At 40.3% G+C, this 14,604-nt stretch overlaps 5 protein-coding genes across 5 annotated transcripts; 1 reads left to right on the top strand and 4 right to left on the bottom strand. All coding sequences in view use genetic code 12, as the record gives it.

Moving 5' to 3' along the window:
- Positions 1 to 3,664: 3,664 nt before the first annotated feature.
- PVL30_002162 (uncharacterized protein) lies at positions 3,665 to 3,877 on the top strand (the record flags this gene model as incomplete). The annotated part of the gene is made up of 1 exon (XM_061119316.1): positions 3,665 to 3,877. One exon carries the CDS (start codon positions 3,665 to 3,667, stop codon positions 3,875 to 3,877), a length of 213 nt encoding a protein of 70 aa, XP_060975299.1.
- A 648-nt stretch (positions 3,878 to 4,525) lies between these two features.
- On the bottom strand, positions 4,526 to 5,905 carry PVL30_002161 (uncharacterized protein; the record flags this gene model as incomplete). Its single annotated transcript, XM_061119315.1, has 3 exons — positions 4,526 to 5,297; positions 5,345 to 5,372; positions 5,602 to 5,905. 3 exons carry the CDS (start codon positions 5,903 to 5,905, stop codon positions 4,526 to 4,528), a joined length of 1,104 nt encoding a protein of 367 aa, XP_060975298.1.
- Positions 5,906 to 7,034: 1,129 nt separating this feature from the next.
- Positions 7,035 to 7,286, bottom strand: PVL30_002160 (uncharacterized protein; the record flags this gene model as incomplete). The annotated part of the gene is made up of 1 exon (XM_061119314.1): positions 7,035 to 7,286. One exon carries the CDS (start codon positions 7,284 to 7,286, stop codon positions 7,035 to 7,037), a length of 252 nt encoding a protein of 83 aa, XP_060975297.1.
- A 941-nt stretch (positions 7,287 to 8,227) lies between these two features.
- On the bottom strand, positions 8,228 to 9,580 carry PVL30_002159 (uncharacterized protein; the record flags this gene model as incomplete). The annotated part of the gene is made up of 2 exons (XM_061119313.1): positions 8,228 to 8,999; positions 9,273 to 9,580. 2 exons carry the CDS (start codon positions 9,578 to 9,580, stop codon positions 8,228 to 8,230), a joined length of 1,080 nt encoding a protein of 359 aa, XP_060975296.1.
- A 2,346-nt stretch (positions 9,581 to 11,926) lies between these two features.
- On the bottom strand, positions 11,927 to 13,390 carry PVL30_002158 (uncharacterized protein; the record flags this gene model as incomplete). The annotated part of the gene is made up of 2 exons (XM_061119312.1): positions 11,927 to 12,741; positions 13,087 to 13,390. 2 exons carry the CDS (start codon positions 13,388 to 13,390, stop codon positions 11,927 to 11,929), a joined length of 1,119 nt encoding a protein of 372 aa, XP_060975295.1.
- Between the last annotated feature and the right edge of the window lie 1,214 nt (positions 13,391 to 14,604).

Genomic DNA, 14,604 nt, shown 5'->3' with positions numbered 1-14,604 from the left:
TTTTGAATACCAATGCTTTACCTATTGCAAACCCTAAACGGATAAATGATAATATAGCGAGAAAAAAACATATTCTTGGATAAGGTCTCGACTAAGAGTATACTACAGGCGGGACTTTCAAGATGAAGAAATAAAAACAAAAATGAAAGTACGATATTAAGGCTCTTATGTTCACCCAAAAAACTCAAAACAAATTTTAATGATAACTTAAGTACCAAAATCTCTACAAAGGCTATTAAGATCAAATTCAGTCCTATCTTGAACATTTCATATATGACTAAATGCAATAACTGACACCCGCAAAACTTAATAGTTATTTGTTCCAGTGGGACAAAATCATAATGACATATGATTTTTTTTAAAAAGGTCGCATCCAAATCGCAATTAGAGTGATTATTTGTCAACTACAGCACTCAATAAAGGCAATCTAGACTACACCCACTTTGTGTTTAATATAGAGCAGTCACCAACCTAAACATGTTAATATTAAAAAGCATCGCGGCACAATTTGAAAGAAAACTATCGAAAAGGCCAATTGAATATGTTAAGTGCGACTTGAATGAGTTGTGTAGAGCTTAATGTAACAGTTGAATGATGAACTAATTGTCATCTTAATCAAACCAACATATCTTCCAGTATGAATTTTTGGAGTACTAAATTTATCAATTACATGGTCCGTTACTGAAATTTCCATTAAAGTGTGCAATCTAAGTCAATCTCCTCTACTATCATTTGCAATAGTTACATTGTATTCTAATAGTAGGTTTTTAAAAATTCATTCTGTAATAAAAGGTACTTTAGATTACCTCTCTAGTAAAAGGTTTTGGAAGTATATGTCATCTTGAAGAGAGATGTAGGTTTTTATTTTCTGGTTTTTAAGCTATTTTGAATTCAATTCGAGCTTTTGGTAAGTGACAATCAAGCCGTTTCTTAGTTTAAATTTTGTAACTTTCCGAAACTGCATGTTAAACCAAACAATAAACTTTTTGAAAAAAATCTTAAGTTACTATATGTGGCGTATTTCGTAAAGACATAGTTTTTGAAAGAATCAACTATTGCTTTTTATTTTCTTCTATGCATTTTATATTACTATTTATTCTTGTATAATTTCATAAAATTTCTCTATTTGTTAAAGCTGGTATTGACGATTAGTAAGATTCAATAATTTCTGTCATACACCTTTTTTTCAACGCTACTGTATCAATAAAGGTTCTGAAATGTAGTTCAAATACAATTTGGTATTCTATTACAAATGCTTTCAAATTGTTGTTTTATTTCAGCGTACGCGAATGTTTTATTATTTTTATAAGTGTTATTGATTCTCACATACGTAGCTCGTTCGAAATTGGTAATCTGTTTTTGACAATAAAAGTAATTGTTAGCTAAGATAGTGTATTTGATCAAGTCATTTGCTTTTTGTATTGTGCGAAAAAGATTTAAGATAGATTGGTTTGTTGCATAAATTAATTCATGTAAGATGCTGTCAGTTAGATGTTATACTCCATGCTGGTAGGGAATCTAATATTTAGATCATTTCTCAATAATCTTTGAATAATACCTTGCAAGTTGATGTTCTTCGAAATGTGCTCGCAAATCTCAGGATACTCCTGTATTCTGTATTGCTATGTACTACTATCTATGCAATATATACGGAATCTATTCCTTTTTTGGAGTCAAATGGAAGTTTAGCTGAAGTTTATTCTTATTTTGTTTGATTAACTTATTTGAGAGAGCAGTGTTGGTAATATAAACTTAATCTTAAATTTGGAAGTAGAGCTACAAAGTAAAGTGCTAACGTCATGTGTTTTAGCTGGTAACATCATATGTTCTGTCTTGTCATAGTTAATGCCCTCGAGCATGTTTTCAGTTCATTCGCTAACCCTCATGAGCTTTTTTACTGGGTGCCTGGAATTAACGCACAAAAAATAATTTGTTTCAATAATTGCCTTCAGATTCGATTTTGATATTGAAAAGTATTAGGATTTTACCAATTGTAGAAGAAAGTTGATTAAAGAGAAAAGCGTTTCAAAATTTGGTTCACTCACTGATGTATGAATCTAGGGAGCAAAATATCTCGTGTTTAATAGTTATTAATGCATTAGTTGATAACTTTATTTAGGAAGTTTATTGAAACTTTGTTTCATTGCTTTTGCATGGGTGTTCTTTGTTCTTCATTTTCACGGTTAGCAATTTAAGCTTGACATCTAAGCTATGTAATTGTGTGAACTCGTCTTTATGACTTTCGATTATTAGCTATTATTCTTTATGGATACATGTGGTTTTAGTAGTTTTGTGATGTCATGTGCAGGGAACTATTATTCATTGAATTTTCCTTGCAGTTTCGTGTGTAAGGATACTAGTACTTCCTCTTTACTGGTTTTGAATAATCTAGATAGAAATATGCTTCAACTTACTTCTAATTAATTAATGAACTTTTCATCAATTTCTATCTCAAACACGCGCTTTACAAACATGAAGAAGCGGTGCACATTGTTTTCTCAACTTTTGTCACAAGTGCAAAAGAGGGTAGGAGTTCATGAAAATAAATGTACCCCACCAACTGCTTAGAATGGGACTTCGTTGCCTTTGTAGAAATAATGGACAACTATAAAATGGACTATGCAGCTCTTCACCGGTGCCGTCTTGAAAAATCGACAGACTAGTACATGCTCAGCTACTCCCTCCCTCTTTCCCCGCCCCATACATTTACATCATATAGGCCGGATCCCAGGTTGAGCCCTAGGTTGAACCCCAGGCTGGATCCTATGTCAGTTCTACAAAAATGCGCCACTTCCAGAACATAGGGAGAATCTGGCTCCTATCACTGCTGCTGCCCACTGTAGTGTTTTTTTGTAAAGTTTTTTGTAAAGTACACACGCACCCGCGCGCGTCCATCTTACGTGTATATTACGTGTATCTGAGGTTAACTCGTTCACAGCAGCTCACGTGCGCGTATACATACACATACTCCAACCCGAGATACTCTAGTTTGCAATGACAGCGATTGCGCGAAATATACAGAACGTCCAATTTGAGAAATAATTTGTAGGCAGAGTGCGAGATAGAAGAATGGTTCATTTACAAATAGCAGAGTGTATACAAAAACAGAAAGGTGTGTTAATATTAGAAAGAAAAGTGTAAAGATTAATAGCAAAAGTCATCGAGTCCCCCACCTTGATGTGTTCCTGAAAACGAGTGAAAGCTGTATATGTTAAACGAGCGAAGATGCAGGTGCAATGGGAGATACCAAAAGTGTGTGCGTGCCAGTGACGGATAAAATAAGTAGTAGCAGGGCCCTTTGTGGTGTATGAACACGGGCACACTTTTTGGCGAGCTCCCCTTCTTTGGGATCATGGCTGGGTTTGTGATATAGTCGGCCATGGAGCAGCAACATCAATAGTAGAAACAGCAATAGCAGGAACAGCATCAGCAACACTACCAGAAATAACACCGGAAATAACACCAGAAATAACACCAGAAATAACACCAGAAGTAACACCAGAAGTAACACCAGAAATAACACCAGAAGTAGCACCAGAAGTAACACCAGAAATAACACCAGAAGTAGCACCAGAAACATTCTTGACAAATTTGAATGGCATGGTTTAAGTTTGGTCGACATTGGATAGCACACACTATGATAAATATGTTAAGTATAATAAATATGATAAATATTAGTGGTGGTAGCGGTCGTAGTAATGGTGGTGGTGGTGGTGGTGGTAGTGGTGGTAGTGGTGGTAGTGGTGGTAGTAGTAGTAGTAGTGGTGGTGGTAGTAGTAGTAGTGGTGGTGGTAGTAGTAGTAGTGGTGGTGGTGGTAGTAGTAGTAGTAGTGGTAGTAATACTATTACTTCACGAGCAAACAATGATTTAATGTAACATAAACAAATCCCGAAAACGAAAGTAGATTCCGCAAGCTCTACTTCTGCACCATCTGAAACAACTTGCACGGTGACTTATACAACTCAACCTGTGATTATATGATCCCGCTGTGCCTTGTTGATACTCCTAGTGCATATGCGTCCTCGACATTTTTCGTTCCCCGTACAAGATCATACGACAAAGGCGCCATTTTGTCGCAGGATCTGCCAAGTTCAGAATAAATGTGTGAGTCAGCAGCTACACTAGTGCAATGTTGTGGTAGGCTATGGGAAACGGTAGCAGAGGTCAGTGGGCTCCCCCTGCTTTGGGATCATGGTTGGGTTTGTGATATAGTCATCCGTGAAGCAGCAACAGAGGTAACATCAGAAAAAGCAGCAGGAATAGCAGTAGGGATATCAGTAGAAATAGCAGTAGAAATAGCAGTAGAAATAGCAGTAGAAATAGCAGTAGAAATAGCAGTAGGAATAGCAGTAGAAATAGCAGTAGAAATAGCAGTAGGAATAGCAGGAATAGCAGGAATAGCAGGAATAGCAGTAGGAATATCAGCCACACGGGTTTGCTTTTCATTTTTTGTCTGCAATTAGCACCAGTGATTAGGTTGAAGATGAATGGGTAGAAGATGGGCTAAGAAAGAGCTCGACTCCTTCAGATTGATTCAGAGCTTGAGGGTCTCAGATCGCAGCAAAACATTTCGGCCAACTTTCTCTGAATAAAGGATTTTTCTTTTCTAGGACGTTGATATATGCGATCAAAGTCCTTCATCTTCAATGGACCTTCCACCAGGTTCAAATGAAAATTGAAAAGATTGTAAATCCAAAGAGCATACTTCTCAGACAATTTGCGCCTACTCTGACCTAATCGAGAGACCCCGCTTGGACTGTCTTTAAACCAATCATCAATATAATACCAAACTCTATGGTCCCCATCATCTGCATATGCAGCACATATTACAAACTTGAAGCCGTATCTTTCTTTGGCAGCTAGAAAAGATACGTCTTCTAAAAAGCGATAATTATCCCACCAATCCCAAGCCTCATTTTCTGGGAACTTCCGAGTTTCTGTGAGCCTGAAATTGTTGGGATGGCGACGTGATATAGCAGATTCCTTGCCATTCCGGGAAAACTTGTATTCCAATAAAAACTCTGTCCTATAGTCGAGATTGCGTGTTACAACGAAGTATTTGGTTTTCGTCTTTAACTGCATCTCGACTAATTGAAGGACAGGTATAAGTAGCGACTCATACTCGTCCTCGCCAAGTATTTCAGGGAGCCACCTGATCACATTTTCAAATTCTCTCTTTGTGACCCGGTGTACAATAAACTTCCTATCACCCGATTTGTAATTTCCATTCTCAAGTTTTGTGAGTCCTTGAGAAATGGACTGTACGTATTCGGAATCCGAGAAGCCCATTGAAGCTCTGATTTCCTGACACAGTCGAGGACAGTATGACTCTACGTTTGCTACAAACTTTCCGTATGTGAAAGGTTTGCAGCTGTTGTTGTTGTTGTTGTTGTTGTTGTTGTTGTTGTTGTTGTTGTTGTTGTTGTTGTTGTTGTTGAGGTTGTTGTTGTTGTTGTTGTTGTTGTTGAGGTTGTTGTTGTTGTTGTTGTTGTTGTTGTTGTTGTTGTTGTTGTTGTTGTTGTTGTTGAGGTTGTTGTTGTTGTTGTTGTTGTTGTTGTTATTCATCTTCTTCTTCTTCTTTCTGTTGGGATGCAACGCACGAATGCCGGCAACCATCCCCTTAGCCAAAAGAACCCTTTCAGCTAACTCCTTCTCCTCTCTCCTCTCTTTAAACCATCCAAATGGTCTAAACAGGGGGAATTGTCTCCTCACCAGCTTCTTTTCCTCCACGTCTTCAGCGCCTAAATCTACCTCGTAGAAGGTTTCCGACCCTGTAGCCGGTGAAGGAACCGATACTGGTGAGCCTGATGTCTCCCCTGGAATTGGATACCGAACATTGCGTTCGGCTGGTTCTGCCTCCTTTGACTTGGAGGCGGTGTTAAAAAGCTTCTTAAAAATTTTCATTTTAGAATTTGATTAAGTAAACTAACAGGTAAAGTCTGACTTGTTTAAAACGTAGTGAGACTTTGGTTGTGGGTTTACTTCTGGCGAAAGAAGAAGAAAAGGGCAAAAAAAGGTTTGAGGTCACAAGGGTTTTGTTTGTGGATATTTATACTTCACCAAGTAGCCCTCTCGCCACGCCTTGTGGTTGGAGACTAACAAGTAAATTGTGTTATGCCATATACATTGTGGTTGCAAAACCCGCGAGGAAGTGAGGGGAACAGAAGGGCGTGTGCAATTGTATACGCTACCAAATGCTTCATAACAAAAAACCAAATGGGTGCTGCCAAATGGGGTGTGGCCAATAGTGTGTGACCAATAGTGTGTGGCTGTAGCAGAAAACGGACGACTAGAGTGAATGAATTGTATGTTTGGATGCATGTTGGCTCAACACAATCTACAACCTTATACATCCTGCAATGCATTCTATCTCCACAAACAATTCTCGACGGATTGCCGTCAAGCTTGCAACGAGTCGAGAATTGTTTGTGTGTGTTGATTATTCCCCTGAGTTTGGTGCGAATTTACGGGAAAACTTTTTTCTGCTGAAGTTTGAGGACAATTGTGGGCTCAGCTGCCCACTGTAGTGTTTTTTGTAAAGTTTTTTGTAAAGTACACACGCACCCGCGCGCGTCCATCTTACGTGTATATTACGTGTATCTTAGGTTGACTCGTTCACAGCAGCTCACGTGCGCGTATACATACACATACTCCAACCCGAGATACTCTAGTTTGCAATGACAGCGATTGCGCGAAATATACAGAACGTCCAATTTGAGAAATAATTTGTAGGCAGAGTGCGAGATAGAAGAATGGTTCATTTACAAATAGCAGAGTGTATACAAAAACAGAAAGGTGTGTTAATATTAGAAAGAAAAGTGTAAAGATTAATAGCAAAAGTCATCGAGTCCCCCACCTTGATGTGTTCCTGAAAACGAGTGAAAGCTGTATATGTTAAACGAGCGAAGATGCAGGTGCAATGGGAGATACCAAAAGTGTGTGCGTGCCAGTGACGGATAAAATAAGTAGTAGCAGGGCCCTTTGTGGTGTATGAACACGGGCACACTTTTTGGCGAGCTCCCCTTCTTTGGGATCATGGCTGGGTTTGTGATATAGTCGGCCATGGAGCAGCAACATCAATAGTAGAAACAGCAATAGCAGGAACAGCATCAGCAACAGCATCAGCAACACCACCAGAAATAACACCAGAAATAACACCAGAAGTAACACCAGAAGTAGCACCAGAAGTAACACCAGAAGTAACACCAGAAGTAACACCAGAAGTAACACCAGAAGTAACACCAGAAGTAACACCAGAAACATCCTTGACAAATTTGAATGGCATGGTTTAAGTTTGGTCGACACTGGATAGCACACACTATGATAAATATGTTAAGTATAATAAATATGATAAATATTAGTGGTGATAGCGGTCGTAGTAATGGTGGTGGTGGTAGTGGTGGTAGTGGTGGTAGTGGTGGTAGTAGTAGTAGTAGTGGTGGTGGTAGTAGTAGTAGTGGTGGTAGTGGTGGTAATAGTAGTAGTAGTAGTGGTGGTGGTGGTAGTAGTAGTAGTGGTGGTGGTGGTAGTAGTAGTAGTAGTAGTGGTAGTAATACTATTACTTCACGAGCAAACAATGATTTAATGTAACATAAACAAATCCCGAAAACGAAAGTAGATTCCGCAAGCTCTACTTCTGCACCATCTGAAACAACTTGCACGGTGACTTATACAACTCAACCTGTGATTATATGATCCCGCTGTGCCTTGTTGATACTCCTAGTGCATATGCGTCCTCGACATTTTTCGTTCCCCGTACAAGATCATACGACAAAGGCGCCATTTTGTCGCAGGATCTGCCAAGTTCAGAATAAATGTGTGAGTCGGCAGCTACACTAGTGCAATGTTGTGGTAGGCTATGGGAAACGGTAGCAGAGGTCAGTGGGCTCCCCCTGCTTTGGGATCATGGTTGGGTTTGTGATATAGTCATCCGTGAAGCAGCAACAGAGGTAACATCAGAAAAAGCAGCAGGAATAGCAGTAGGGATATCAGTAGAAATAGCAGCAGGAATAGCAGTAGGAATAGCAGTAGAAATAGCAGTAGGAATAGCAGTAGGAATAGCAGTAGAAATAGCAGTAGGAATAGCAGGAATAGCAGGAATAGCAGGAATAGCAGTAGGAATATCAGCCACACGGGTTTGCTTTTCATTTTTTGTCTGCAATTAGCACCAGTGATTAGGTTGAAGATGAATGGGTAGAAGATGGGCTAAGAAAGAGCTCGACTCCTTCAGATTGATTCAGAGCTTGAGGGTCTCAGATCGCAGCAAAACATTTCGGCCAACTTTCTCTGAATAAAGGATTTTTCTTTTCTAGGACGTTGATATATGCGATCAAAGTCCTTCATCTTCAATGGACCTTCCACCAGGTTCAAATGAAAATTGAAAAGATTGTAAATCCAAAGAGCATACTTCTCAGACAATTTGCGCCTACTCTGACCTAATCGAGAGACCCCGCTTGGACTGTCTTTAAACCAATCATCAATATAATACCAAACTCTATGGTCCCCATCATCTGCATATGCAGCACATATTACAAACTTGAAGCCGTATCTTTCTTTGGCAGCTAGAAAAGATACGTCTTCTAAAAAGCGATAATTATCCCACCAATCCCAAGCCTCATTTTCTGGGAACTTCCGAGTTTCTGTGAGCCTGAAATTGTTGGGATGGCGACGTGATATAGCAGATTCCTTGCCATTCCGGGAAAACTTGTATTCCAATAAAAACTCTGTCCTATAGTCGAGATTGCGTGTTACAACGAAGTATTTGGTTTTCGTCTTTAACTGCATCTCGACTAATTGAAGGACAGGTATAAGTAGCGACTCATACTCGTCCTCGCCAAGTATTTCAGGGAGCCACCTGATCACATTTTCAAATTCTCTCTTTGTGACCCGGTGTACAATAAACTTCCTATCACCCGATTTGTAATTTCCATTCTCAAGTTTTGTGAGTCCTTGAGAAATGGACTGTACGTATTCGGAATCCGAGAAGCCCATTGAAGCTCTGATTTCCTGACACAGTCGAGGACAGTATGACTCTACGTTTGCTACAAACTTTCCGTATGTGAAAGGTTTGCAGCAGTTGTTGTTGTTGTTGTTGTTGTTGTTGTTGTTGTTGTTGTTGTTGTTGTTGTTGTTGAGGTTGTTGTTGTTGTTGTTGTCGTTGTTGTTGTTGTTGTTGTTGAGGTTGTTGTTGAGGTTGTTGTTGAGGTTGTTGTTGTTGTTGTTGTTGTTGTTGTTATTCATCTTCTTCTTCTTCTTTCTGTTGGGATGCAACGCACGAATGCCGGCAACCATCCCCTTAGCCAAAAGAACCCTTTCAGCTAACTCCTTCTCCTCTCTCCTCTCTTTAAACCATCCAAATGGTCTAAACAGGGGGAATTGTCTCCTCACCAGCTTCTTTTCCTCCACGTCTTCAGCGCCTAAATCTACCTCGTAGAAGGTTTCCGACCCTGTAGCCGGTGAAGGAACCGATACTGGTGAGCCTGATGTCTCCCCTGGAATTGGATACCGAACATTGCGTTCGGCTGGTTCTGCCTCCTTTGACTTGGAGGCGGTGTTAAAAAGCTTCTTAAAAATTTTCATTTTAGAATTTGATTAAGTAAACTAACAGGTAAAGTCTGACTTGTTTAAAACGTAGTGAGACTTTGGTTGTGGGTTTACTTCTGGCGAAAGAAGAAGAAAAGGGCAAAAAAAGGTTTGAGGTCACAAGGGTTTTGTTTGTGGATATTTATACTTCACCAAGTAGCCCTCTCGCCACGCCTTGTGGTTGGAGACTAACAAGTAAATTGTGTTATGCCATATACATTGTGGTTGCAAAACCCGCGAGGAAGTGAGGGGAACAGAAGGGCGTGTGCAATTGTATACGCTACCAAATGCTTCATAACAAAAAACCAAATGGGTGCTGCCAAATGGGGTGTGGCCAATAGTGTGTGACCAATAGTGTGTGGCTGTAGCAGAAAACGGACGACTAGAGTGAATGAATTGTATGTTTGGATGCATGTTGGCTCAACACAATCTACAACCTTATACATCCTGCAATGCATTCTATCTCCACAAACAATTCTCGACGGATTGCCGTCAAGCTTGCAACGAGTCGAGAATTGTTTGTGTGTGTTGATTATTCCCCTGAGTTTGGTGCGAATTTACGGGAAAACTTTTTTCTGCTGAAGTTTGAGGACAATTGTGGGCTCAGCTGCCCACTGTAGTGTTTTTTGTAAAGTTTTTTGTAAAGTTCTTTGTAAAGTTTTTTGTAAAGTTTTTTGTAAAGTACACACGCACCCGCGCGCGTCCATCTTACGTGTATATTACGTGTATCTTAGGTTGACTCGTTCACAGCAGCTCACGTGCGCGTATACATACACATACTCCAACCCGAGATACTCTAGTTTGCAATGACAGCGATTGCGCGAAATATACAGAACGTCCAATTTGAGAAATAATTTGTAGGCAGAGTGCGAGATAGAAGAATGGTTCATTTACAAATAGCAGAGTGTATACAAAAACAGAAAGGTGTGTTAATATTAGAAAGAAAAGTGTAAAGATTAATAGCAAAAGTCATCGAGTCCCCCACCTTGATGTGTTCCTGAAAACGAGTGAAAGCTGTATATGTTAAACGAGCGAAGATGCAGGTGCAATGGGAGATACCAAAAGTGTGTGCGTGCCAGTGACGGATAAAATAAGTAGTAGCAGGGCCCTTTGTGGTGTATGAACACGGGCACACTTTTTGGCGAGCTCCCCTTCTTTGGGATCATGGCTGGGTTTGTGATATAGTCGGCCATGGAGCAGCAACATCAATAGTAGAAACAGCAATAGCAGGAACAGCATCAGCAACAGCATCAGCAACACCACCAGAAATAACACCAGAAATAACACCAGAAGTAACACCAGAAGTAGCACCAGAAGTAACACCAGAAGTAACACCAGAAGTAACACCAGAAGTAACACCAGAAGTAACACCAGAAACATCCTTGACAAATTTGAATGGCATGGTTTAAGTTTGGTCGACACTGGATAGCACACACTATGATAAATATGTTAAGTATAATAAATATGATAAATATTAGTGGTGATAGCGGTCGTAGTAATGGTGGTGGTGGTAGTGGTGGTAGTGGTGGTAGTGGTGGTAGTAGTAGTAGTAGTGGTGGTGGTAGTAGTAGTAGTGGTGGTAGTGGTGGTAATAGTAGTAGTAGTAGTGGTGGTGGTGGTAGTAGTAGTAGTGGTGGTGGTGGTAGTAGTAGTAGTAGTGGTAGTAATACTATTACTTCACGAGCAAACAATGATTTAATGTAACATAAACAAATCCCGAAAACGAAAGTAGATTCCGCAAGCTCTACTTCTGCACCATCTGAAACAACTTGCACGGTGACTTATACAACTCAACCTGTGATTATATGATCCCGCTGTGCCTTGTTGATACTCCTAGTGCATATGCGTCCTCGACATTTTTCGTTCCCCGTACAAGATCATACGACAAAGGCGCCATTTTGTCGCAGGATCTGCCAAGTTCAGAATAAATGTGTGAGTCAGCAGATACACTAGTGCAATGTTGTGGTAGGCTATGGGAAACGGTAGCAGAGGTCAGTGGGCTCCCCCTGCTTTGGGATCATGGTTGGGTTTGTGATATAGTCATCCGTGAAGCAGCAACAGAGGTAACATCAGAAAAAGCAGCAGGAATAGCAGTAGGGATATCAGTAGAAATAGCAGTAGAAATAGCAGTAGAAATAGCAGTAGAAATAGCAGTAGAAATAGCAGTAGAAATAGCAGTAGGAATAGCAATAGAAATAGCAGTAGGAATAGCAGGAATAGCAGGAATAGCAGTAGGAATATCAGCCACACGGGTTTGCTTTTCATTTTTTGTCTGCAATTAGCACCAGTGATTAGGTTGAAGATGAATGGGTAGAAGATGGGCTAAGAAAGAGCTCGACTCCTTCAGATTGATTCAGAGCTTGAGGGTCTCAGATCGCAGCAAAACATTTCGGCCAACTTTCTCTGAATAAAGGATTTTTCTTTTCTAGGACGTTGATATATGCGATCAAAGTCCTTCATCTTCAATGGACCTTCCACCAGGTTCAAATGAAAATTGAAAAGATTGTAAATCCAAAGAGCATACTTCTCAGACAATTTGCGCCTACTCTGACCTAATCGAGAGACCCCGCTTGGACTGTCTTTAAACCAATCATCAATATAATACCAAACTCTATGGTCCCCATCATCTGCATATGCAGCACATATTACAAACTTGAAGCCGTATCTTTCTTTGGCAGCTAGAAAAGATACGTCTTCTAAAAAGCGATAATTATCCCACCAATCCCAAGCCTCATTTTCTGGGAACTTCCGAGTTTCTGTGAGCCTGAAATTGTTGGGATGGCGACGTGATATAGCAGATTCCTTGCCATTCCGGGAAAACTTGTATTCCAATAAAAACTCTGTCCTATAGTCGAGATTGCGTGTTACAACGAAGTATTTGGTTTTCGTCTTTAACTGCATCTCGACTAATTGAAGGACAGGTATAAGTAGCGACTCATACTCGTCCTCGCCAAGTATTTCAGGGAGCCACCTGATCACATTTTCAAATTCTCTCTTTGTGACCCGGTGTACAATAAACTTCCTATCACCCGATTTGTAATTTCCATTCTCAAGTTTTGTGAGTCCTTGAGAAATGGACTGTACGTATTCGGAATCCGAGAAGCCCATTGAAGCTCTGATTTCCTGACACAGTCGAGGACAGTATGACTCTACGTTTGCTACAAACTTTCCGTATGTGAAAGGTTTGCAGCTGTTGTTGTTGTTGTTGTTGTTGTTGTTGAGGTTGTTGTTGTTGTTGTTGTTGTTGTTGAGGTTGTTGTTGTTGTTGTTGTTGTTGTTGTTGTTGTTGTTGTTGTTGTTGTTGTTGTTGTTGTTGTTGTTGTTGTTGTTGTTGTTGTTGTTGTTGTTGTTGTTGTTGTTGTTGTTGTTGTTGTTGTTGTTGTTGTTGTTGTTGTTGTTGTTGTTGTTGTTGTTGTTGTTGTTGTTGAGGTTGTTGTTGTTGTTGTTGTTGTTGTTGTTGTTATTCATCTTCTTCTTCTTCTTTCTGTTGGGATGCAACGCACGAATGCCGGCAACCATCCCCTTAGCCAAAAGAACCCTTTCAGCTAACTCCTTCTCCTCTCTCCTCTCTTTAAACCATCCAAATGGTCTAAACAGGGGGAATTGTCTCCTCACCAGCTTCTTTTCCTCCACGTCTTCAGCGCCTAAATCTACCTCGTAGAAGGTTTCCGACCCTGTAGCCGGTGAAGGAACCGATACTGGTGAGCCTGATGTCTCCCCTGGAATTGGATACCGAACATTGCGTTCGGCTGGTTCTGCCTCCTTTGACTTGGAGGCGGTGTTAAAAAGCTTCTTAAAAATTTTCATTTTAGAATTTGATTAAGTAAACTAACAGGTAAAGTCTGACTTGTTTAAAACGTAGTGAGACTTTGGTTGTGGGTTTACTTCTGGCGAAAGAAGAAGGAAAAGAAAAAGAAAAAGGAAAAGAAGAAGAAGAAAAGGGCAAAAAAAGGTTTGAGGTCACAAGGGTTTTGTTTGTGGATATTTATACTTCACCAAGTAGCCCTCTCGCCACGCCTTGTGGTTGGAGACTAACAAGTAAATTGTGTTATGCCATATACATTGTGGTTGCAAAACCCGCGAGGAAGTGAGGGGAACAGAAGGGCGTGTGCAATTGTATACGCTACCAAATGCTTCATAACAAAAAACCAAATGGGTGCTGCCAAATGGGGTGTGGCCAATAGTGTGTGACCAATAGTGTGTGGCTGTAGCAGAAAACGGACGACTAGAGTGAATGAATTGTATGTTTGGATGCATGTTGGCTCAACACAATCTACAACCTTATACATCCTGCAATGCATTCTATCTCCACAAACAATTCTCGACGGATTGCCGTCAAGCTTGCAACGAGTCGAGAATTGTTTGTGTGTGTTGATTATTCCCCTGAGTTTGGTGCGAATTTACGGGAAAACTTTTTTCTGCTGAAGTTTGAGGACAATTGTGGGCTCAGCTGCCCACTGTAGTGTTTTTTGTAAAGTTTTTTGTAAAGTTCTTTGTAAAGTTTTTTGTAAAGTTTTTTGTAAAGTACACACGCACCCGCGCGCGTCCATCTTACGTGTATATTACGTGTATCTTAGGTTGACTCGTTCACAGCAGCTCACGTGCGCGTATACATACACATACTCCAACCCGAGATACTCTAGTTTGCAATGACAGCGATTGCGCGAAATATACAGAACGTCCAATTTGAGAAATAATTTGTAGGCAGAGTGCGAGATAGAAGAATGGTTCATTTACAAATAGCAGAGTGTATACAAAAACAGAAAGGTGTGTTAATATTAGAAAGAAAAGTGTAAAGATTAATAGCAAAAGTCATCGAGTCCCCCACCTTGATGTGTTCCTGAAAACGAGTGAAAGCTGTATATGTTAAACGAGCGAAGATGCAGGTGCAATGGGAGATACCAAAAGTGTGTGCGTGCCAGTGACGGATAAAATAAGTAGTAGCAGGGCCCTTTGTGGTGTATGAACACGGGCACACTTTTTGGCGAGCTCCCCTTCTTTGGGATCATGGCTGGGTTTGT

Source organism: Lodderomyces elongisporus, chromosome 2 (genome assembly GCF_030384665.1).
Source record: "Lodderomyces elongisporus chromosome 2, complete sequence".
Classification (NCBI taxonomy): domain Eukaryota; kingdom Fungi; phylum Ascomycota; class Pichiomycetes; order Serinales; family Debaryomycetaceae; genus Lodderomyces; species Lodderomyces elongisporus.
The sequence above is the reverse complement of the archived record's forward strand: the minus strand, read 5'-3'. Positions and strand labels throughout refer to the sequence as shown.